At 38.4% G+C, this 22,473-nt stretch overlaps 1 protein-coding gene across 3 annotated transcripts; it reads left to right on the plus strand.

Moving 5' to 3' along the window:
* The first annotated feature begins 966 nt into the window (after positions 1 to 966).
* Positions 967 to 21,976, plus strand: sbno1 (strawberry notch homolog 1 (Drosophila)). 3 transcript variants are annotated; one of them, XM_008423349.2, is made up of 33 exons: positions 967 to 1,292; positions 3,264 to 3,383; positions 3,478 to 3,576; positions 4,201 to 4,431; positions 4,527 to 4,665; positions 4,902 to 5,002; positions 5,086 to 5,182; positions 5,472 to 5,632; positions 6,532 to 6,665; positions 6,850 to 6,940; positions 7,029 to 7,190; positions 7,309 to 7,444; positions 7,543 to 7,648; positions 7,732 to 7,885; positions 10,415 to 10,597; positions 10,737 to 10,834; positions 10,926 to 11,077; positions 11,939 to 12,142; positions 12,366 to 12,536; positions 12,623 to 12,792; positions 12,884 to 13,015; positions 15,499 to 15,634; positions 15,754 to 15,866; positions 15,954 to 16,025; positions 16,101 to 16,200; positions 16,316 to 16,390; positions 16,477 to 16,623; positions 17,454 to 17,548; positions 17,634 to 17,720; positions 19,597 to 19,734; positions 19,822 to 19,898; positions 19,997 to 20,190; positions 21,023 to 21,976. In XM_008423349.2, exons 2-33 carry the CDS (start codon positions 3,264 to 3,266, stop codon positions 21,163 to 21,165), a joined length of 4,218 nt encoding a protein of 1,405 aa, XP_008421571.1. In that variant the 5' UTR covers positions 967 to 1,292; the 3' UTR covers positions 21,166 to 21,976. The 3 variants fall into 3 exon arrangements, with proteins under 3 accessions (XP_008421571.1, XP_017163414.1, XP_008421572.1); XM_017307925.1 differs by having other exon boundaries at positions 1,037 to 1,292; positions 4,204 to 4,431; XM_008423350.2 differs by lacking the exon at positions 967 to 1,292 and adding an exon at positions 1,480 to 1,584.
* Positions 21,977 to 22,473: the final 497 nt, after the last annotated feature.

Consider the following 22,473-nt stretch of genomic DNA (forward strand, 5'->3'; position numbering starts at 1 on the left):
CACAAATTAAAAGTTGAATTAAATAATATGAGGAATGTTACTTATTTAATATTGTATTATGGAAAATGATTGGTGCCAATGGGATAAAAAAAGAATTCTGACTTTAATCTCAATGCCTGTTTTAATAAAACAGGCATTTAAAACTGTCCTAATTATGATGAAATTATGTCTGAATTCTAAGAAATAACGTAAGAATTTTTTTTCAGTGACTCTAATCCTATCTCATGTGTTTTTCTGTCTGCAATACCAATAAATGTTGAGTTCATAAGTGGAACTTGACTAAAATACATTTTCATTTCTTGTGTATTATGCTGAAATGCGAAAACCTGCTAAATAAACAGGGGAAATCTCAGGTCTGCACCATCTAGGGGCAAATTCAGTTACAGCAGTCAGAGCTTTCTAAGATCACAAAACGATTTCCTTGTTTAATTAAATAATTTATTTCACATATTCTACATTATGTGGTATAATATGTTGGAAATGTACCAGTATAACATAAATAATATGATTGTAAATCTTTTAAGATTGTTTTTTTTTTTTTTTTTTTTTACATTAACATGAATATGTGTACATTCCTCAGGTTCATTGGTGGTGATTGCATAAATCAGTACAGTAATAGCAATTCAATCAATGTAAAATATTTAAAATTTTGTTTTGAAGTCAGTGGGGAAAGCTCGCCACACCTTCTTTTCCAAACTCACGGTTTCTGGGGCAAAGGGCACAAAATGCAATTTGACCTGTGCAATTTTTCCACTGTGCTACAGAAAAAAAACACTCCACAGAGTTAACCATCACATCTTGAACTCAGTCAGTCATTCACTATATTTTCAACCTATCTTTTCTATAATGATACATATCATTATATATATATAGTAGCATCCTAACATTCAGCAAATCAAAAAGGAAGGAACGAAAAAGGAAGAGAACGAAGAAGAGGCATCCACATCGTCACTTCCTATCGGGACCTGTCAGGGTCACGTGACGTGGTATTAGCTCGCTGACTCTGCTATGTTTTTCGTTTGTTTCACTGTTTCAGATATGCGACGTTTCATGCTTTTATCGGTGTATTGTCGTCGAGGGACGCCCCGCGGCCGCTCTAACACCCGTTTTCAACGACCTCCGACGAGCACTTTTGCCCTGAAAACAGCAGCCGTTGGCCTGCACGTCACGTGACCAGCATGCGACGGAGCGTTTGATAAAAAGATGGCGTGAGCTCGAGCGGAGAGGACAAACAAGCACCCGAGCTGCAGAGAGCTGCCGACCGTGAGCCGCAGCTCCCGTATTAAAGTAACGTAAGTGTGTCTTAGCGTGAAAATTTGCTGTTTCTTTCACCGACACGTTAATTTAAAACAAAGTCTTAGTTATTGTCACATTTTTACATTCAAGTGATTAACCATGGTTTGTTTCCAGGTTTTTAGTCTCCGTATCCTGGTTGCTAACGTTAGCAAGTAACATTAACAGAGGCATAGTGCGCGTGCGAGAACCGTTAATAACGCTAGAACAACAGGGGCCGTTGGCTCGCTGCTTTAGCCTCCACATTTAGCTTTCCTGAAGCACGTTAGGAAGGACAAGGCTGACCACTGAGTGAGTTTATCTTTTTAACAGACTGGTTGTTCATTTTTGCTAACGTCATTTATCAACAACTGATTAACTTCAGCGGCGCCGCTTTAACGAGCTACCTGTAAACTTTATCAGCTGTTCTGTTACAACGTATGCTTGCGTCAAGTATGCTAATGTTTGCCAGTTAGTAAATATATACTAATAGTGAGAAACGGGGGAATAAATGGTTTCTAACATGTGGACCTGTATCGGTGGTCACTGTCGGCAACATTCAGCTGTAATTGTGTGAGCTCTGTCAACATTTAACCGCGCAGTGCCAAGCATCAGGTACGCTTATTTTACTGGCAGGTAGTTAGACCCCCTGTTGCCTGTTTTATCGATGTGAAAATGAATGAATGCATCGAGGATGTTTATTTAGCTTCTGGATAGGAAGCAAGCTAGCATAGGAAAGCTAAGTCACCGTACTCTCCCCAGGCCAGGTTAGCTGGTAATACAAAAGTGAAAGGGAAATGTTCGCGAGAGTATGTTAAGTTGTGTCCGTTAAACAGATCGTTAGTCCCCATATTCATATTTAAAACAAAATACGAATATTTTGTTTTAAACTGCAGTACGGCAGTGTACAAGCAGGATAGGCGTTAAGGAGATTCTACGTTGAGTCGGTGAGTGCAGGAAGTTGTAGGCAGGGCATTGCAAACACGTGTCTTGTTTTGGGTCACTTTGAAACAACTCGTGTCTCAGACCAACGAAACATTACTGTGATTATAAATATCTTTACTGTATCCTATCAGGACATTTTAACTATCCTGGGGGCTGTGTTTACAGTTTAAACACTTTATTTTTGTTTCAGCCTGAGATCTGGTTACTTTAAAGAAAGTCATGTTACTAGTCTTACACACTGTAAATGCATATGTAATTAATTGTGCACCATTGCTTTAACTTGTGTATTTTAAATGCATTCTGCCCCTATGTCTGGATATAAATATAACTGTATTAAATTTATTGCCTGTTTGGCACCACATGTTACACATGTGTCTGTGGTGTTCACTATAAATCATTCAAAAATATGTGTGCATTTTATGATCTTTAATCATAAAATTTGCATTATTAATGTTGCAGATAGTAGGGTTATTTTATGTTTATTTTTGAACAAATGTTTTACAGTAAAAGTGAACCCAGTGCTTTAAGATTCTGCAGTGTGTATTATAATAAATGCTGACAGTGTTGCAATCAAAGTTTATATTCCACCCTACTTAGTCTATTGTTTAACATTGCTTGCTGGTAATATTGCAGGGTTTTTTTATATACATAATTTCCTGCAGGTTCTTTGCTGGTTGTAGTTTGAATCTAGTAGTTTGTTTCCACTAATAAACCACACCTCATGTCTTTGACCTTCCTCTTGATTTTTACTAAACTCAAAGTGCATCAGACATTTAGTTTCTGGTTGTGTTCATAGACTGAAAACTGAGAACTGTGACATGTTGCATATTTCTTCCTTGTTTGACCTGTAGCGGCAAACGGAGCCAGTCAAGGGAAATTTGGTTGATTCACATCGTTGGTTGATTTCATGCATATTTCTGATCAATCATTGGAAACGTTAAATTTTTCATTTCTTCATTTCTATGGATTTTCTTTCTTTATTTTTTGTTTCTATTCTAGATAATGAAAAAGTCGGCATTGGTTTAAGGTTCTACTTTAATTTGCAGATGGATCCTGGACAGGATTTGCTCCTCGCTGCTTTAAGTGAGAGTGGAATTTGCCCAAATGATCTCGGGCTCTTAGATGTGGATTCTCAGGATGTTATGCATCCTTCTACAGCCCAGCAGGTGAGATGACCCTCAGTTTATTATCAAAAAAGACCCTGGTTTCCTGGTATTTCTGTGGTGTGAACGGCAGTTCTAACCTCTGATCTGCTTTCAGTCCATTTCCATCAATGCTCTGGATGTTGGTGTGGGAGCAGAATCGGTGGAAGTTGTTCGATCTGAGCCTCAAACTGCAGTCCCAGTTGTTACAATCAGAGTAAGCTGAGTTCCTCATTTAATTCTCACTGTAGAAAAATAAAAAAGGGGTTTTTACAGGAAAACTCTGACATTGGTGGCTACCAGAGTTTTCCTTTGAAAACCACATATGTCAAGTAATTAACTCTGCAAAAAAATATGTAAATGAATATACAGTGATTGAAATTGCAGCTGAATTACATTAACAATCGGTTTGGTCTACAAAGCTGAAATGTTAATTTTACATTGTATTATCTAAAACGACTGACAAAAGCTGTAGTTTTCCCAGTATCTGGGTGTCATATTGACATAATTGTTTTGTTATGATTATTACAATATTTTATTTGTGTTTTTTAACTATCTACAGATTTGATTATACTTGAGTACTGTTGCTGTAAAAACTGCATAGACATTTTGTTTGACAAAATGGGCAGTCTGCAGACTGGACGGCCCATTTTGTTTGACAAAATGTGTCTGTGAATTAAACGCCACATTTCTGATTTACAATATTTTTCTGTTGTGTTTTTCTGTTTTTATTTTTTATTTTTTTGGGAAACTCCAAAGCCGTTTACTCCAAAGTTCTGTGGTAGCCAAATCACAAACAAAAAAAATAACAATGATTCCCTCTGCTTTTTTTGTTTCCAAGCAGCATAAACCTCAGCCATCAACAACCACATTTGTCTTAAATCAACTGAATCAGTTGCCGTCATTAGGGACCACTGCTACCAAGCAGTCAGTCACCAACCCAATCAAACATACCATAACGGTCACCAAGGTGGTCCATGTTGCCAGTTCAGGACTGCGTGCTTCAGCAACCCCCCCACCCACAAGTGTTCCTCCGTCAGTGTCCACGCTAGTGCCTTCCAACAAAGATCAGGTGTGTTTTCAACATGCTGCCTTTGTTTTCAATGTCCATTTTCATATTTGAATAAGTTGCTCATAAGGTTTTTCTTTGTTTGTGTGTCCAAACAGATTCAGCTGAAAGACCTCCTTCGGCCCAACAATGTGAAAACCACCATTTTAAAGGGCAACAGTTTGATGGAGCTGATGAGACTTAAACCTCCACCTGACATCGCTCCACCTGTGGCAACGGCTACAGCAACAGGCGCAGGTACTCTGTTTGAAAGGGGGGGGGGGTGTAATCTCTGGATTTAAGTTGCAATTTTTGGGTCTTAAATTGCCATTTTTATTGTTAAAAGTTGACAATACTTTCTAAAATCTATAATTTGATTACTGCTTTATTTCAAGCCATATAATGAATGACAGGAATCATTAAATAACGGGAATCAATTCTACCCTGGTTCACTGATCCAGTCGTAATATTAGGGTATTTTCTGTGTGTTTCAGGTGAAATAAACAATGGAATCAAGAAAGAAGTGTTAGGCAAAGATGCTGCCAGGATCTGGATCAAAGATGACATTAAAATGCTAAACTTTTCAAATACTCTGGTAAGTTTTAATAGGTGCTTCAATATTTCAGTGAGAGTGATTTTTGTATTTGAACGTGTGTGTGTGTGTGTGTGTGTGTGCAGAAAGCTGCAGGCCTAAAAGAAGAGGATGAACATGAGGAGGAAGAAGAAGAGGAGTTGGGTCACGCAGAGACGTATGCAGAGTACATGCCTATGAAATGTAAGAATATAAAATGTTAAAAGTCATGCTTTTTTCCCCCTTCAAATTAGGATTCATCATCTTACAAGATGAGATAGTCCCATCATTTAATAAAAAAAATGCCTTGTCATATTTATCCAGGTACCCTGAACTCTATGAGCAGAACGATTCAGCCACTAATTTTAATGAGAAAAACTTGATAAAATGTCCAGATCATGTGATATAATTCTCAAACATTTTAGGTCAAGGTACATTTTATTTCACTTTTTGTAAAACATGAACTGACGACCCTTTGACCTTGTGCACACAGTAAAGATCGGCCTGAGGCATCCGGATTCTGTGGTGGAGACCAGCTCTCTGTCCAGCGTCAGCCCTCCAGATGTTTGGTACAGACTGTCCATCCCAGAGGAAGCCATTGATCGGGGCTGCTTGTCGGCACTGCAGCTAGAGGCGATCACATATGCTGCTCAGGTAAGCAGGGTCCATTACATCAGCCAGATCACATAAAAGAGTTTGTCTCCTATTAAAATAATAATAAAATTTTTTACAGTATGTAAAACAACAGCTGCTTCCATATTCTAAATTCCTCAAACTCAGACAATGTATACATTACTGAGACTGTTGCACCTGACATTTTATCCAACCTGTATTTTATAGGTCTTATGATGTTGTTGTCTCTGAAACTAGCAATGCTATAGCACATTTAGATCAAAAGATTAGATCCAGTTCTATCACTACAGTAAGGATCATAGGCAATGAGGCATATTGAATCAGTTAAAGCTCTCTCTAACATCTGTGCAACTTTTAGACTACACAGATGTTAGAGAGAGCTTTGATTTCACACAGCAGGCAAATGTGACTCAAATCTGGCTCTTTTTTTTTTTCTCCTCCTCCCCTATATGCGACCTGTATCTGACTTTTTCACCGCAGACTGGATGGCCCGATTCCGATATTTTGACTCAAAATAAATTCCAGTCTGTCCCTCTTCCACATTTGCTACTAAATCTAATTGTTTTCAAAGAGTTTCGGTCAGAGCGGTCGTGTCGCATTTTATCCGACTTTTATGTCATTGATGTGAGACATGCGCCATAATTCAATGAAAAATCTGCAGAATGTGAACGTTTTTTCATTCGCTTAATCTCCAGAACAATTAATTTAGTTGCAGCCCCAATTCCAATTGTGACTAATAATCAATCACTTCCTGAAAAGTCACCCAACGCAAATGTAACAAGTTCATAAAACTGCACAATCATTCATAAGAATTATTACATAAATCATCCCCTTCCTAATGGTTGCTGCTATTCTGAAAAATTCCCGCTCCTCTTCCTTGTTTTTTTCATTTGCTCATTTGTTTTCTGATTGTGCTACAGCAACATGAGACATTCCTACCCAACTGCGACCGAGCTGCCTATTTGATTGGAGACGGAGCCGGTGTGGGGAAAGGCCGGACTATCGCAGGGATCATTTATGAGAACTACCTTCTGGGCAGAAAGAGATCACTTTGGTAAATGACCTGGAAGATTTCTAATTTAATTCATTTCTCTTTGACGGATCAATAAAGTATTTTTGATTTGAATTGAATTTGAATTTTGTCTTGAAGGACTCCCTGGGAAAAAAAAGTTTGTTTTAAAACTCCTAATAATTTTGTGTATTTTCTTTCCTAAACATACATTGTGTCCTCTGTTTAGGTTTAGTGTCTCTAATGATTTAAAGTATGACGCTGAAAGGGATTTGAGGGACATTGGCGCCAAGAATATCCAGGTTCACTCACTAAACAAGGTAGGATTTAAAATTTATACCCTAAACAGTAGCAATTTGAAATGCTGACTTTTATATATAAAAAGACTAAAGGTTTTATCATTTTTAGTTTAAATACGGCAAAATATCCTCCAAACATAATGGGAGTGTGAAGAAAGGGGTGATCTTCGCCACCTACTCGTCTTTGATAGGAGAGAGCCAGTCAGGAGGGAAGTACAAGACCAGATTCCAACAACTTCTCCACTGGTGTGGGGAAGACTTTGATGGAGTCGTATCCTTTCTCACATTCATTACCGCATTTGAATATACTGATTTAAAAAATATGGCTATGCATGTGAATAATTTGGGTATTAAAAAAAGGGGGACTTTCTTTAACAGGTTGTCTGTAGATTGTGTTTGATGAATGTCACAAAGCTAAAAACGTTTGTCCCATCGGCTCCTCTAAGCCGACTAAGACCGGCCTCGCCGTTTTGGAGCTGCAGAACAAACTTCCCAAAGCTCGGGTTGTGTATGCCAGCGCTACTGGTTAGTGGACAGAATCAAATGGTTTGCCAACCAAACTCGTGAATTTCTGCAGAAATTAAATACTGACACGGCATTTTTCATTTCCACACATCATCCAGGAGCCTCTGAGCCACGAAACATGGCGTACATGAACCGGCTGGGAATATGGGGTCACAAAACACCGTTTAGAGAGTTTGGCAACTTTATCCAAGCAGTTGAACGCAGGTAGGAGTTTTTTATTTAAAGATGTTTTCCATTTGAAAGATTTGCAAAACGCCTAAACCGGCACTTTGTTTCTTTACTTCCAGAGGTGTTGGTGCCATGGAAATAGTTGCTATGGACATGAAACTCAGAGGGATGTACATCGCCAGACAGTTGAGTTTTACAGGCGTGACTTTCAAGATTGAAGAAGTCCCTCTAACTCAGCAGTACGTCCACATGTACAACAAGTCTGTGAGGCTGGTAAGTTAAAACAAACGATTTGAATTAGGGATGCAAGTTATCAATGAATGAGTTATCTAGAGTTGATTGATTTAATCAATCGACTAACAATTAACAAGCGTCCATTTTCATAAAAACCTGTTTTCTCTTCTATCAAGACGATTGACTGCCTTTCCATATCATAAAGGGCTACATTTTTCATAATATGTTGAATTAAAATATAAACAATTAAGTTTTAACATAATTTTGTCAGCTGTATCAAATACGGATTAAATAAACAGAAAAACATGGCTCTCTCATAATTTATAAATGTGTTTAAGTTTAATAATGTAACACAAGAATCTGATTGCTGAATAGAAAAATAAAAGATAAAAAGAATAAAATATGTGAAACGGAGATATTCATGCAGAAGTAGCATCTCTAGTTGCTTTTGAAGGACAGCTGAAACTTGGCTCCATGAAGTGCATTAACTCATGACAACAATCAGCCGTTCCTATTGGCATCATCATTATTTTATTTTTTTCATGATGTGATAACTTTTCTGTTATCTCCTCCGCTTTTCTATCTTTACATCCTCACCTTAGTAGCAAATCAGTCATTCTTTTACTGAGATGTTGACGTGCAGCTTTGCTGAATAAACACCATTAAGGTGAAACTTAAGTTCTTTAAGTTAAAGAGCTTGCAGAGTGTTTATATTTGAAATTAAAATCTGATTAAATGCATTTTGCATGTCTGTTTGGACTGGTTCTCTTTCTGGTATGGCTTCACTTTTGGCCCGGTCCCAATGCTCGTATTCCCACCCTCGTGTCCTTCAAATGCACGTTCATGTTGACAGGTTTGAGTGCATAGTGTGTCCCACATTCTCCACATGCGCCCTTCACCTCGCCCATTTTGGGTCCTATTTCCACCCTTACACCGAGTCCGCATCCAGGTGGACTTTGGCCAAATTACCCATAATTCATTGCTGCATGTGACGTTTTAAGTTAAAAGGCGATTTATGGCAATGTTTTGTTGGGTTTTTTTTCCATCATTGTAGAAAATTAAAAGAAAATAGCATGACAAGGCACACATTAGTTATAAATTTATTTTGATATGATAAAATTAGCAGAAAAAAAGAAGAAATAAAAAATAGTCACAAACTAAGTGTATTGTCTTAAAATCTCAGTCACAAAATGCACAAGAAGTGATATTTATTTTTTGAATTTCTTTTGCAGAAAGTCATTACAGTGAAAACGTCATATATAATTACAAAATTAATATCTAAAGTTTTTGTGGGAGTTGAATAGAAAGCTATTAGATCCTTATTTTCTTTAGTGATATCATCATGATTTTTAAACAAATGTTTTCTTCTCAGACTAGACGGGAAGAAAACTGATATCAAAGTTCCTGTTGAATTTTTTGCAACATTTTTGGTCTATAAAGTTACAACATTCATAGTGTCTTTTAAAAATGACATTTTAATTCTGTTAGTCTTTTTATTTTTCAGTGTAGCATCAGGCCTTTTTCTCTCTATTTTTTAAAATTTCATATGTTTGTCCTTAACTTGATGTTTTTTTTATTAGCTCCCCTTTATGCCAAACTAACTTTTAGCTGCATAAGAGATGGTTTTATGAGTAAAAAATCATGTCAAATCACAGACTGTTGAATTGAATGTTAGTACATTTTAATGTATATATTTTTTGTCATCTTGAAAATACTTGCCTAAACGGTGTCCAGTGCTGCCATTTTGGATGTCGAAGTTGCGACATGGGGACGTTCTGTCCCAATTCTCACATTTTTGCACGCTTGTACCCCCTATGGACTCGAACCTCTATGTGCACTTTGACTGAATCCACACTTCACAGAGGGGTACAGGGTGCGCACTGAGCATCGGGACAAGGCCTTTGTTTCTATATCAACTGGCTCCGCTCCAACACAAACAGTGGCCCCATCTACTGGATGGAGGCCAAACTACAACACTGAAACACTAAGCAGACGTCATTAATCATTTGCAACAAATTTTTTACCTTTTTTTTTTGTTTTGTTTTGTTTTTTCTTAACATAGCTAAACTTACATGAACAAAAATTACAATGAAATAAAGGAGCGTTGATGTACACGTAATATGTAAATGACTCAAAGTACAATACAAATTTGTACAGAGTTCCAAATTCTGGACAGTTTATCATAAGAATGTTTTTTCATTTAACCCAAATCTTTCCAAATTTTGCAAAGTGCAATCTACCCAATAATGTAATTCTTCCCATCCTATATAAACCACATATGATCTGATGCCAGTCATTCAGAGATGAAACCTTTATACCTTACCATTTATTTGTGCTAGCTATTCGGGCTGCTAAGCTTAAAACACCAAATGTTAAAGACTCTTGAGTCTAAGTACAAAAATCCAAATAAAAACTCACCCTTCAATTGGAACTAATTTTAATTTAATAAACCATTAATCTACAATTAACTAAGCCAATTGTTTGAATCCATAATTCGAAGCACTTTGCGTTAATTTGCCACATCCAACAAAGGTGTACAAACTGAATCCTTTTCTCTGTGCATCACAGTGGGTTGGCGCACGTGAGAAGTTCCAACAGGCCGCCAACCTGATGGAAGCAGAGCAGCGCATGAAGAAGTCCATGTGGGGTCAGTTCTGGTCCGCCCATCAGAGGTTCTTCAAATATCTCTGCATTGCCTCCAAAGTACGCCGGGTGGTCCAGTTAGCCAGAGAGGAAGTTCAGAACGGAAAGGTAAAATCACTTGGGGAACATGCAGCCTCAACAGTTTTTTTTTTTTCGTTAAAGGAAATGGGAGACATTCATTGGTTTTCATTAAAAATGAATTGTTATCCTCTGTGTTTAAGCATGTGAGCTGTTGTTTTCTCTGCAGTGTGTAGTGATTGGTCTGCAGTCCACTGGTGAGGCGAGAACACTGGAAGCCTTGGAGGAAGGAGGAGGAGAGCTCAACGACTTTGTGTCAACAGCAAAGTGAGGACGAAGGAAAACTTTCTGAGAAAAATGTCAATGTAATATTGTGGCTTCAAAGCTTGACTCTTATTTTTTATTTTTATTATTGCAGAGGTGTGCTGCAGTCCCTGATAGAGAAGCACTTCCCAGCTCCAGACAGACAGAAGCTTTACAGCCTGCTAGGCATCGACCTCTCTGCAAAAAAAACTCCCTCTCCTGCTGAGAATGCAGCACAGCCGGAACAAAAAGGAAAGAAGAGGAAAGGTAGCACAAATAAAATGCAATAAATCCGTGAATAGGACGAATGAGAATTTGTTCTTGCATATTTGTTGTAAAACCTTTATTTAACCAGATAAATATCCATTGTGATCTGTTTGACAAGCGTTTAGACTCTTGTGTCCATGACTTGGTCTGGCCAAGAAAGGCACACATCATAAGAGATGTGACAAATGCATAGGAATGACAAAAGTAGATATTAGAAAAATATAAATTATATATAAATGATAAATATAAAAATGCATAAAGAAACAAACATGTATAAACCAAGCTACAACCTTAATTTGGAGATTAAATGTTTCACATTTAGTTTACAAGAAAGCTCATCAATAATAATAATAATCTCAGGTACTTGTAACTGGTGAGCCTTTCAAACTTTACTATGGGCAATTCTTACTAGAGGGGTAATCTAAGAGGGAACAGGAATATTTGGAGAGAAAAAAGCATTCTTTTAGATTTTTCATGATTTAAAATCGGGTTGTTGCTCAAGACGAACCTGCCCTTCACTAAACATAGCCTGTTGAAATTTACATAACTGAGCAATTGAATGAGAACCATAGCAAATAACACAATCTTCTGTGTAAAAGCAGTTGACAGATTATTACATGGCACAGTAATGTAAATTATGAACAAAATAGGCAACAATACCAAGCCTTGAGGTACACCTTTGTTGTTTTGTGTACCGATCGTGTCCTAAGTGTCTATTAATCATCTTTGAGTGTCTGAAAAAGCACTATAAAAATGTGACATATTATTTTTATTATTATTTGCCAAATAATCTGCAAACCAGCAAGCTGCTTGTTTGGGAATTACCGCAGAATGACCGACTGTCATTTATTGTCGCTCTAGGTTCAGAGGCCAAAAAACAGCCTAAAAAGAAGCCTCGCAAGCACGGGGGTCTGTCTGGTACAAGTTCAGAGGAGAGCGAGTCTGAGGAATCGGACCGAGAGTCTGGGAAAGACAGCGACGACAGCTTCAAGTCTGTCAGCTCAGGAGACGAAGACGATGACTTCAATCCATTCAGAGACGAGTCTGACGAAGATGAGGAGGACGGTGAGTTCAGGAAGAGTTTAAGATGATCAGTACAACGATCGTCTTCGGCGTTGGCTTACTTTTGCTGATAACCCATACGATTTATTTATTTGAGATTACTTTTCTTCTTTATATTAGTCGTGAGACAGGTCTTAAATTCCTTTCATAGTGGCCTTAAAAAGTCTTAAATTTGGGTTGATGAAATCTTGAGTTAAACTATGTCTGCCACTCCATTTTTTTTCAGATCCCTGGCTAATCAGAAAGGAGCCAAAGAAAGGGAAGAAGGAGAAGAAGAAGAAAAGAAGGAAGAGTATTGATCCGGACTCGATTCAAAGTGCCTTGTTAGCCTCGGGGCTGGGCTCCACCAGGCCCGGTTTCACCGCCTCAGTGAACCCCCCTCTTACTCCTGCTACAGGTGAGCATGCTGCATCGTACACAGCAAAGTCTTAATCCCTCGAAAAAGTCTTCTGGAAATAAAAATTTTCCTGAATTCGTTTCAAGTCAAAACAGAGAGCCAGGAAAGCTACCTAACGAGTCAGGACTCGGTGGAACTTGCCCAGAAAATGAAGAAACAGCTGCTGGAACAACTGGAGGGGTTGGCAGAAGATCTGCCTCCGAACACCCTGGATGAGCTGATCGACGAGCTGGGAGGGCCGGAAAACGTAGCGGAGGTAACGGCCTTTTACAGCTGCACGCTGCTTTGGTTCTGCTGTTTTAACTGAGCCGTTGTTCGTAAAGCGACATAATTGTTCTCCTCTTCAGATGACCGGTCGTAAAGGTCGCGTGGTCAGTAACGACGACGGCAGCATCACCTACGAGTCCCGCTCTGAGCTGGATGTCCCTGTAGAAATCCTCAACCTGACTGAGAAACAGAGGTTCATGGATGGAGAAAAGGTGAGGCAGTCGTCATTCTGGAACCTACAGATGTGGGCTTTTTAAACATGTTTTTTTTAGCTAGTCTGCTCATATAATTATCAAACAAAAGAGTCTATTTGCTCAATATTTACATGCTAACACTTTAAGGATTTTTTTTTTTTTGTTCCTCTGCAGGTTCATTTGAGCATTGTAAGGTGCATTGATGTAAACTTTTCTTTGTTCAAGGAAATGACTCAAACTGAACTACTGGCTTCAGGGTGAAGCTGTTTCTTAGGAAGGATAATGTTTAGTCATTTGAGCTGCAAATCGTTTGAATTTGAACGATTCCAGTTTTGATTCCCCATTTAGATTCCGGTTCCAAATGATTCTCGATTGCTAATCTATTTAGAGACGGGGCCAAAAAGTCTTTAAATGAGCAACAGATAACCAGATGTTTCTGGATGAAATATTCTTAATTCATCTCAATCCTACTAGCTTTCTATGAAATTTACAATAACTTTTTTCCACATAACTGGATAATTATCACATGTACTTGAATATAAATGTTATGGATCTTCTTTTCACACAAATACACTTTTGCAAGAGAGCATTATTTTCAAAATGCTGATGAAAGTACATTTACACCAGCGATCTCAATAACTGAATAATTTCCACTTATGACATTTTTTGACATTAATTCAAACACTCCAGATGAGATGTTTTGGATTAACTCTTTACTTGGACTCATCACTTACAAACGTAGAGGACAGGACTCTGATCCGTTACTTTGGGTCAAACTTAGTTCTATTCTATTCTGTGTTGTATATTAGAACAGGACAATAAAATATGTTTCCATTTTCACCAGATGAATTGATGAAAAGACAAATATCAGCGCTTTGTTTCGATAGCACTTAGGTCTCAAGTATTATGTTCCAAATGGTCAGATTTTAGATTCACAAATTTTAGATTCACAGTTAAATGCCAGCTGCTATGAACTTTATTCTTAATCAATATTAATACAATTTTGGAGATTAATAATGACCAAGATTCTTTAGTAAATTATGAGATAAATACCACCTCTCTGGTTACTTTTATTTTCTAACTCTTTGTAATGAGGGCCAAAATCATTAAGTTGGAAGTATTTGGAGGTGCCACAAAAGATATTTAACAACCAAATTTGCAGCTTTTGTATTTGCTCAACAATAAAGCAAAACTATACATTTTGGCATCTGCAATCATTTAAATACCGTATTTTCCGCATTATAAGGCGCATGGAATCGACGCTACAGTTGGGGTTACCACCCGTCCCGTATTGAACCGATACGGGACATGATTTGTTCCATACTCTACAAATGTGGATGTGTAATAATAAAGAAGTGGTCCCCGAGTTCTTTATATAGTAGACTGCACCAGTCATCGTTTCACTCACGGTTTTGGTGTTGCAATATTGTGCCCAACTGCTTTCTGGGTAACGCAGACCAACCGACACGCTGCCGCCGCAGTCTCTGTCTCTCTTCCCCCGACCCCCCGGCTTTAAGTGTATAGGGGCTGGTCCCTTGGTAACCCTAGTCGAAGCACCCCGGATGACTATCTAAAGCTACTTTGTTGACATAAAGAATGTCAACAAAACAGTCCGACTCGGGTCGGCGAGGAGAGCCTTCCGCGACTGGGCCGGTGCGTGGCCGGACGATGGTCACCCTTTTCCGTTTGCGCACAGCATGTTGGTGGAGAACGTGGTGCTACATGACCTGCAGACGACCCGATTTTAGACGGTCGGTCGGTAGGTCAGTCAAACATTATTAACAAACCAGTTTTTTGACAAATATCCCAGCATGCACCGCACGCTTCTTCTTCTACGGGGAAAATGAAGTCGGCGGCTGCTTACCGTAGTTGCTAGACCTGTTGTGGCTCAATATTGGTCAATATATAAGACTCACCAGATTATAGGGCGCACTGTCGGCTTTTGAGGAAATTGAAGGTTTTTAGGTGCGCCTTGTAGTGCAGAAAATACGGTAATTGTATATACAAAACACACACAAAAAAAGTTTTGCATTATTTCTTAATAAGCCAGGCCGACAGTTTCTGGCATTTTGGGGTTGACTGTTTTTCTGATTTGGGCTGGATGCTTAACGCTTGAGTAAAAGCATCCATCCAGAAACGTCTTCAGTAATACAAATCCTGCCAGTACCTACTAGTATCCTTGTACCTCGTTTTTTTTTTTTTGGGGGGGAAGATTTTGTGTTACAAAAAAACATCGTGCTCCGCATTGGCTCTAGTAACGGATGGGAAACATTTTTACAGCTTGACCAGAAATGCATGAGATGACACAAAGTTGCAAATGACTTCAACGCACAAAGTTACAAAAAAAAAAAACATTTTCAACTGGAAGAATGTCGTGGCATTTGGGAAAATGATGAACTCATTTTGAACAGACATCATTTGAAGTTTATGTAAAACATTTGACTTCACTGTGTGTTGTAAAAGTAGTGAAGTAACATGTTGGCCATTTTGTTGTCCACCAGAACATAGCCATCATCTCGGAAGCGGCCAGCTCCGGTATTTCCCTGCAGGCCGATCGGCGCGTGAAGAACCAGAGGAGGAGAGTCCACATGACCATGGAGCTGCCGTGGAGCGCAGACAGAGCCATACAGCAGTTTGGTGATTACATATTTCAACCTTTCTTTTACCTACAATATCTGATAGTTCTGTTGCATTAATTAATTAATAATAAAAAAAAGGTATACATAAAATTCACTGAAATGGTTTTTCTACCGTAGGGCGAACGCACAGATCAAATCAGGTCACGGCTCCAGAGTACGTCTTTCTCATATCAGAACTGGCAGGAGAGCAAAGATTTGCATCCATTGTTGCCAAAAGACTGGAAAGCCTGGTAGGCACTTTCATATGTTTATAACTTATATGAATGTGGTTAAAATGTATGCAAATAAAAATCAACATGACTTGATTTTTCTGTCAGGGGGCTCTCACTCATGGAGACCGACGGGCGACAGAAACTAGAGATCTGAGCAGGTTTAACTTTGACAACAAGGTAACGCCGGTGTTATAAGAGGAGATGTTTTGGGCTTTGTTTGAGCCGCTCTGACTCGTCGTGTTTTCGCTGCAGTACGGCAGAAACGCTCTGGAAATTGTGATGAAGTCGATAGTAAAGCTCGACGTTCCGCTGGTGCCACCACCCTCAGACTTCAAAGGGGATTTCTTCAGAGGTACAAGTCGCAAGTTGAATTTTCTTTATTTCACACTTTAAAAACCATTAGTCCCCCCCTCCCCCTTCGCTCACTGAATAACAATAACAATAATAATATCATCTCTGTTCTGTAGAGATTCAGAGTGGGCTGATAGGTGTGGGCCTCATAAATGTGGAGGACAGATCTGGAGTGCTTACACTGGACAAAGGTGATTTTTTTTTTATTTTTTTTAATGCCTCATCCAAAACAACAACAAAAAAAGAGCAAAATGAAAACGAACACTTTCCATTGCAGACTACAACAACATAGGGAAATTCCTGAACCGGATATTGGGCATGGAGGTTCAGCAACAAAATGCCTTGTTCCAGTATTTCTCTGACACTCTGGCAGCAGTGATTCAGGAAGCCAAGAAGAATGGCAGATATGACATGGGCATTCTGGGTAAGTGGTCATATGGTTTTGTAACCCTTGTAACGGCAACCTAGTTTGTTCCCTATGCTGCTGTGGGACAGTGAATTTAGTTTGTATCATGATGTTTTTTTTATCGCGATAACAATACAAGTGGTAGGAACTATTTATCACATCTTTTTAATTTATTTTCTTTAGGTAACTGTATGTTATAGACAAACAGAAATACTGCTTTTGAAAAACATTCCCATTTGATATGTGGTTCTTAAGAACACTAGTCGCATAAATAAGCATGATTTGTATCAATAAACTGCACACTTACTGTATTTTCAAATTTATTGACATTTATTGATGCTTTCATTGAACAAACAGTGTGAAAAAATGGTAAAATTCAGTCTGGACAGTTTTGAGTAGGTTTTAAACATCAATCAAAATTCTTAGTTCTTAAGAAAATAATTGCGGTAAATGAGAAACAATATGATAAATACCCCAATCCTACTGCGTGCATTTATCAGCTTTGTTTAATATAAAAAAATTTCAAGTTAAATAACACTAATATGAACAGGTTAGTATTTTTTTCCTAGGTGAATTAACAAAATTAACAACTTTAAAAACGTTCTAAAATGAGAACATCTAATCCAAGTCCAATTATCTCAAACTAGGAGAAATCTGCTCCAAGTTCGAACCAAAGAAAGTGCATTAGAAATGTCAAATCAGGATTTTTACTTGCATTTGGCTTGTGTGTGTGTGTGTGTGTGTGTGTGTGTGTGTGTATGTGTGTGTGTGTGTGGCATGTTTTCCCTTGTTGATCACACCCCATTTGATCTTAAATGTCTCAAACGTTCTCCCCTGGCGCATGGTAGATCTCGGCTCGGGTGACGAGAAGGTGAAGAAGGTGGACTGTCGAAAGTTTCTGACGCCAAGCTACACAACATCAGGACACGTAGAACTCTACACTGTAAGTCCTGCTGTATTTATGGTATAAAAATCAAATCACAGAGATGAAACGTCAGCTGACGCTCTGTTCATGTTTCACCTCATAGGTCGGCGTGGAAAGAGGAATGTCTTGGGAAGAAGCGACACACGCCTGGGCAGAGCAGAACGGCCCAGACGATGGCTTCTATGTCCAGGTAGAAAATTATGAGACAGGCTCTTAGTTAAAAAAAAGTGCTACAAATATGAATCCTCTTATATGAGAAGTTTCAAAGGGAAGATTTGAAAGTGAGTTTTTCTGCATTATTAAACTATTTTGACTGCATTTGGGTCACATTTATCAAGTCTTTCTAATTATTTTTACTGTAGATGTTTTAAAGATTACAGAAATATTTAAAAGTCTACATTGCATTATTAAAATGGAAAAATGATGCATAGTTAATCCAGAAATTGTCAGTTTTTAAGACTTTAAAAATAAAGGGGTTACTCGTAATCTATTTTCAGCAACAAAAAAAAGCACTAATTAAAAACGTGTATTTTTTTCATTTTTTTTTTTTAAACATCAGCATCCTATATATACTTTTCCTGACTGTTGTTTCTCTGTCCTCTTTCACTCACTTCTTATTTTAATGTTTTCTAATTTTTAAACTCTATCCAGACTGTCATTTAACCAACCGTCTGTCGTAAAGTTCCCTGTCTATTTATATTTTCTCTTTGGTTTTGAACACGGTGTACAGAACACAAATAAAGGGAACCTTCGACTAAACTGTAGCAGTTTTTTAGCGTCACACACACACACTTTAAGTTGAGAACAGCAAGAGGGGCGGAGCATACTGACAGAAGAGCTAACCCTGTACCTCACTCAGCAGCAACAGTGTGTGTTTGGTAAATAGACGATGTGTTCTAAAAGTCCTTGAAATTAGAGTAAATAATACCATCCATCCATCCATTTTCTTACACCCTTGTCCCCTAGTGGGGTCGGGAGGGTTGCTGGTGCCTCTCTAGCTAATGTTCTGGGCGAGAGGCGGGATACACCCTGGACACGTCGCCAGTCTGTCGCAGGGCAACACAGAGACACCCAGGGCAAACAACCATGCACACACACACTCACACCTAGGGAGAATTTAGAGAGACCAATTAACCTGGCAGTCATGTTTTTGGACTGTGGGAGGAAACCGGAGTACCCGGAGAAAACCCACCATGCACAGGGAGAACATGCAAACTCCATGCAGAAAGACCGGGGCCGGGAATCGAACCCAGAACCTTCTTGCTGCAAGGCAACAGCACTACCAACTGTGCCACTGTGCAGCCCGAGTAAATAATACCGTAAATGAGAATTCGCATAGAGAATGATAGGAAATGAGATTTGGTTTTCTTATATTACTTATGAATCCAATGAGGGTTTTAAAAAAAATTTTTTATGAAGAATAAATTGATTTGCTTAGATTCAGCTTTTGAAATCTTGCAGGATCTCTGGACTTTTTCATAACTATTAACAGTTTTACATTTATAATCTCAAACATTTTTATCCTTGATTATACTCCATGTTTGTGCTTGAATTTAGAGGTTGGTTTTATGGACTTTTTACGTAAGTGAATAATAAACAGCATTGTCTAGTCTAAAATCATCTTTTTATCAATCAAGACATTTTTTGGAGGCACTTCAACTTTTCTGAGGTATTCTTTTAGTTTTTTTATTGCTTGCTTGACACATTTATTCTTTTTTTTTTGTTGTACTTTTCTCACATTTAGTTCAGCTGTGACTCGGTGGGAAGATCAGTCAACTTGAAATTGACGGGTTGAGTTAGATTCCAGCCTCCTTGGTTAATATCATTGTGCCCTTGGGCAAGACACCCCCACCCTAAGTCACTTATAGCTCTTTAAGGCAAATGGATGAATAAGATTCATAGTGACAGTGTGGTATGACAAAAAACCCCCAGCAGTTTAACTCAAGTCCATTGACAATGTAATCCAGATTTTCTCCCAAAGATTGTACTTTTTTTCTCCGTATTTGTGGGTGATAATGCTAAGCAAGGATTCCATTATTCCCTTCTTTTTCTGTGCATGATTTCAGATGAGAAATAACAGGAAAACAGCCATCCTGGTGAAGGAAGTGAACACTAAGAAGAGGCTGTTCCTGGTCTACAGGCCAAACACCGGCAGACAAGTCAAACTGGAAACATACGCCGACATCAAAAAAAAGTTTAAGAAGGTTTGGCTTCTGTTTGAAATCATGGAAACATTAAATATTTTATGAATCCTGGTAACAGTTTTTTTTTTTTTTTGTCTCTTCTATTAGGTTCTGTCAGAAGATGCCAAGCAGCACTGGACTGACCAGTACCAGTCATCAGCAAAAATATGCTCTCATGCGTACTGGTGTGTACACTTTTACACACTTATCTTGCACTAGCGGTGTCTCAAACTCGCAAGTTAAGAAACGGCTTCCTTAATCTGCTGTTTGAATCTGCCTTTAGGCGAGGCAACTGCAAGAAAGCCTCAGTTGGTCTGCTGTGTGAAATTGGGCTGCGCTGCAGGACGTACTACGTTCTGTGTGGCTCTGTGCTCAGCGTGTGGAACGAACTGGAAGACGTTCTTTCTCCAGTCAGCGGAAGCAACGTGAAGGTGCAGATTGTCCGCCTGCGCACCGAAGACGGTCAGAGGATAGTCGGTAAGCTGACCTTCTTTCCCAACTTCAATTGGGAAAGACTGAAGAATTTGCTTTCTCCCCAGAAAACCCACGTTTTTCATTCTAACAAAAATTTTAGAGCTGCAACTAACGATTATTTTAGTAATCGATTATTCTGACGATTAACCAATTAATCGAATAAAAGAAATATTGAGGCGTCATGCAGATTTTACACTTAACCTTGCAACCTTATTTTATACAATATTAGAAATGCATAAGAAAATGCAAATAAATTCTTCAGTTCTTTTTTTTTTTTATATAAGAAAATAAGCATTTAATAATGGCATTCTCTTGGTGTACGCTTGGTTTAAAAAAAAAAGTATTGCAAACATCAAAATGTAGAAAGCTCACTGCTTAAAGCAATACAATGTGTTTTCTTTTATTAATTAACCGATTAATAATTCTTTACAGGATTTAAACCAGGGGAGGCTAAAAGAGCCACTTGAAGAGTTTTGGGTTCAGCATTTTTACAGACAAGGAAGGGTTTATTTTTTAAAACGCAAAGTTAATATTTTTGTACAATTTTGGCTTAATTACTGCTTTGAATATGTTATTCTTTCAATCAGTGGTGTTTTTTAGAGTCTGTGTATTCCAATTAACGATTAATAAATTACAAAATTATTTTGTTCTTTTAATCATTGATTAATAACGATTAATTGATTATTTTAATAATTGATTAATTGCTATTAATTGACCATTTTGTAATCAATTAGTTATATTAAGAATAAATTGCGATTCATTGGATATGTTGAGAATTAATTAATTGTGATTAATCAGTTATTTTAATAAGTAATAATTCCTCCTTCTCTCTTAGGGTTGATCATTCCAGCGAACTGCGTGTCTCCATTGATCAACAAGCTCTCGACCTCAGACCAGAGCCAGCAGCTGGCTGTGCAGGAGCAGCAGAAGAGGCAGCTGCTCCACCCTCAAAGTCTTACTCATGTGCTCAACACATAATGAGGGGGTTTGAGCCCAGACTCCGCCCTGACTACGGTCCACTCAGGAGGCCTCCGGCTCCGGCCGTGTCTCGGTGCGCTGCATGCTTCAGGGCTGCTCTTCTCACTCCTCCACTATTGTCCCCTGAGGGCCCGGAAGTCGGCTGTGCCGACTGTTGGGACGTAAAACGGTGGTCAGTCGTTCTCCCAACCTGTCGATGCCGTTGTGTTGTACTCCGATATTCAGAGTGAGGTTAGTGATCCGGTCCAGACACGCCGTAAAAACTCCAGTCTGTTCTGTTCAAATTGGGCACTCAGCCAAAAATACCCAAACCTTCCGGGTCCAGGCTAAAGATGAATGAAACCAAACCATTATACCTCTGAAAGTGAGAGGATTCGTTTTTACGGCCGTCTGATGTTCAACCATCGTCTGGATAGTTAACAAAAACCCCTTAAAGCAGCAGAGGGATATTATTTGCCATTTGATTCAGGTCATCTCATTTGGGACGAATTTCTTTCCTGCTATAATCCTCACAATCACAAGGAGACCAAAACTGCATTATGGTGAGGGTCAGCTTGCATTTCACATAGACCAATTTGTTTTTCTGTTTCCTGCAAACGGGTCTCAACTACTTCAGCAAACTCTGTAGATTTGTTTTATTTTGGAATTCATAACTTTTTCCCAGAAAAAGCACATTTAGTAAAAGTCGGCTGTCGAACACATCCATACTGCGTTGGGAAGGAGAGCATTAGTATTTACATGAACCTTGTGTTAGTTTTTTTTCCTCCTTTAGCAAAGGAAGAAAATCATAAAGTTGTTACTGAAACAGGAAGTTCAGTGAGTTTTTAGTTGAAGTCAGTGTCTGAGTTTCATTCTTCATTTTTTGTAAGCAGTTTGAAGAAGTGAAATAAATGGTTTGAGATCTATATATATATCATTTAGTGTTAAGTGGTATACATGTAACTTTTTCAAAAAACATTTCTTCCCCTGCATTTTTCTTTTTAAATATTACCGTTCATTTATTAAAAGATAATAGTAATATCTGGGGCCCAGAATGCAGTTTCTATTCTTTGACAAATAAGTTACTTAACATCTATCACTACACTGCTGCTAATCAGTTATTAAATGTCATTTATTTTTGCTTTATTTGCTGTTCCAAATATTTTTGCTATGCTGTGTGAAGCAAAGGTGAGGAAGTAATTAAACTACAGTCAGCCAAGGGATTCTTAAAAATATGAAGAGACCCAGTCATTACAAACATCGTTTAGCTTCTTACAAATAAACAGCTCAGGGGTTTATCTGTTTTAAAAATAGTGTATGTGAAATGCC

Source organism: Poecilia reticulata, linkage group LG12 (genome assembly GCF_000633615.1).
Source record: "Poecilia reticulata strain Guanapo linkage group LG12, Guppy_female_1.0+MT, whole genome shotgun sequence".
Taxonomy (NCBI): Eukaryota; Metazoa; Chordata; class Actinopteri; order Cyprinodontiformes; family Poeciliidae; genus Poecilia; species Poecilia reticulata.

Coding starts and splice junctions, on each gene's coding strand:
- sbno1 (XM_008423349.2), top strand. CDS start 3,264: ATGGATCCTGGACAGGATTTGCTCCTCGCTGCTTTAAGTGAGAGTGGA. Junction 4,432..4,526: donor TGCCTTCCAACAAAGATCAG/GTGTGTTTTCAA, acceptor GTGTCCAAACAG/ATTCAGCTGAAAGACCTCCT. Junction 10,598..10,736: donor AGGAAGTTCAGAACGGAAAG/GTAAAATCACTT, acceptor TTTTCTCTGCAG/TGTGTAGTGATTGGTCTGCA.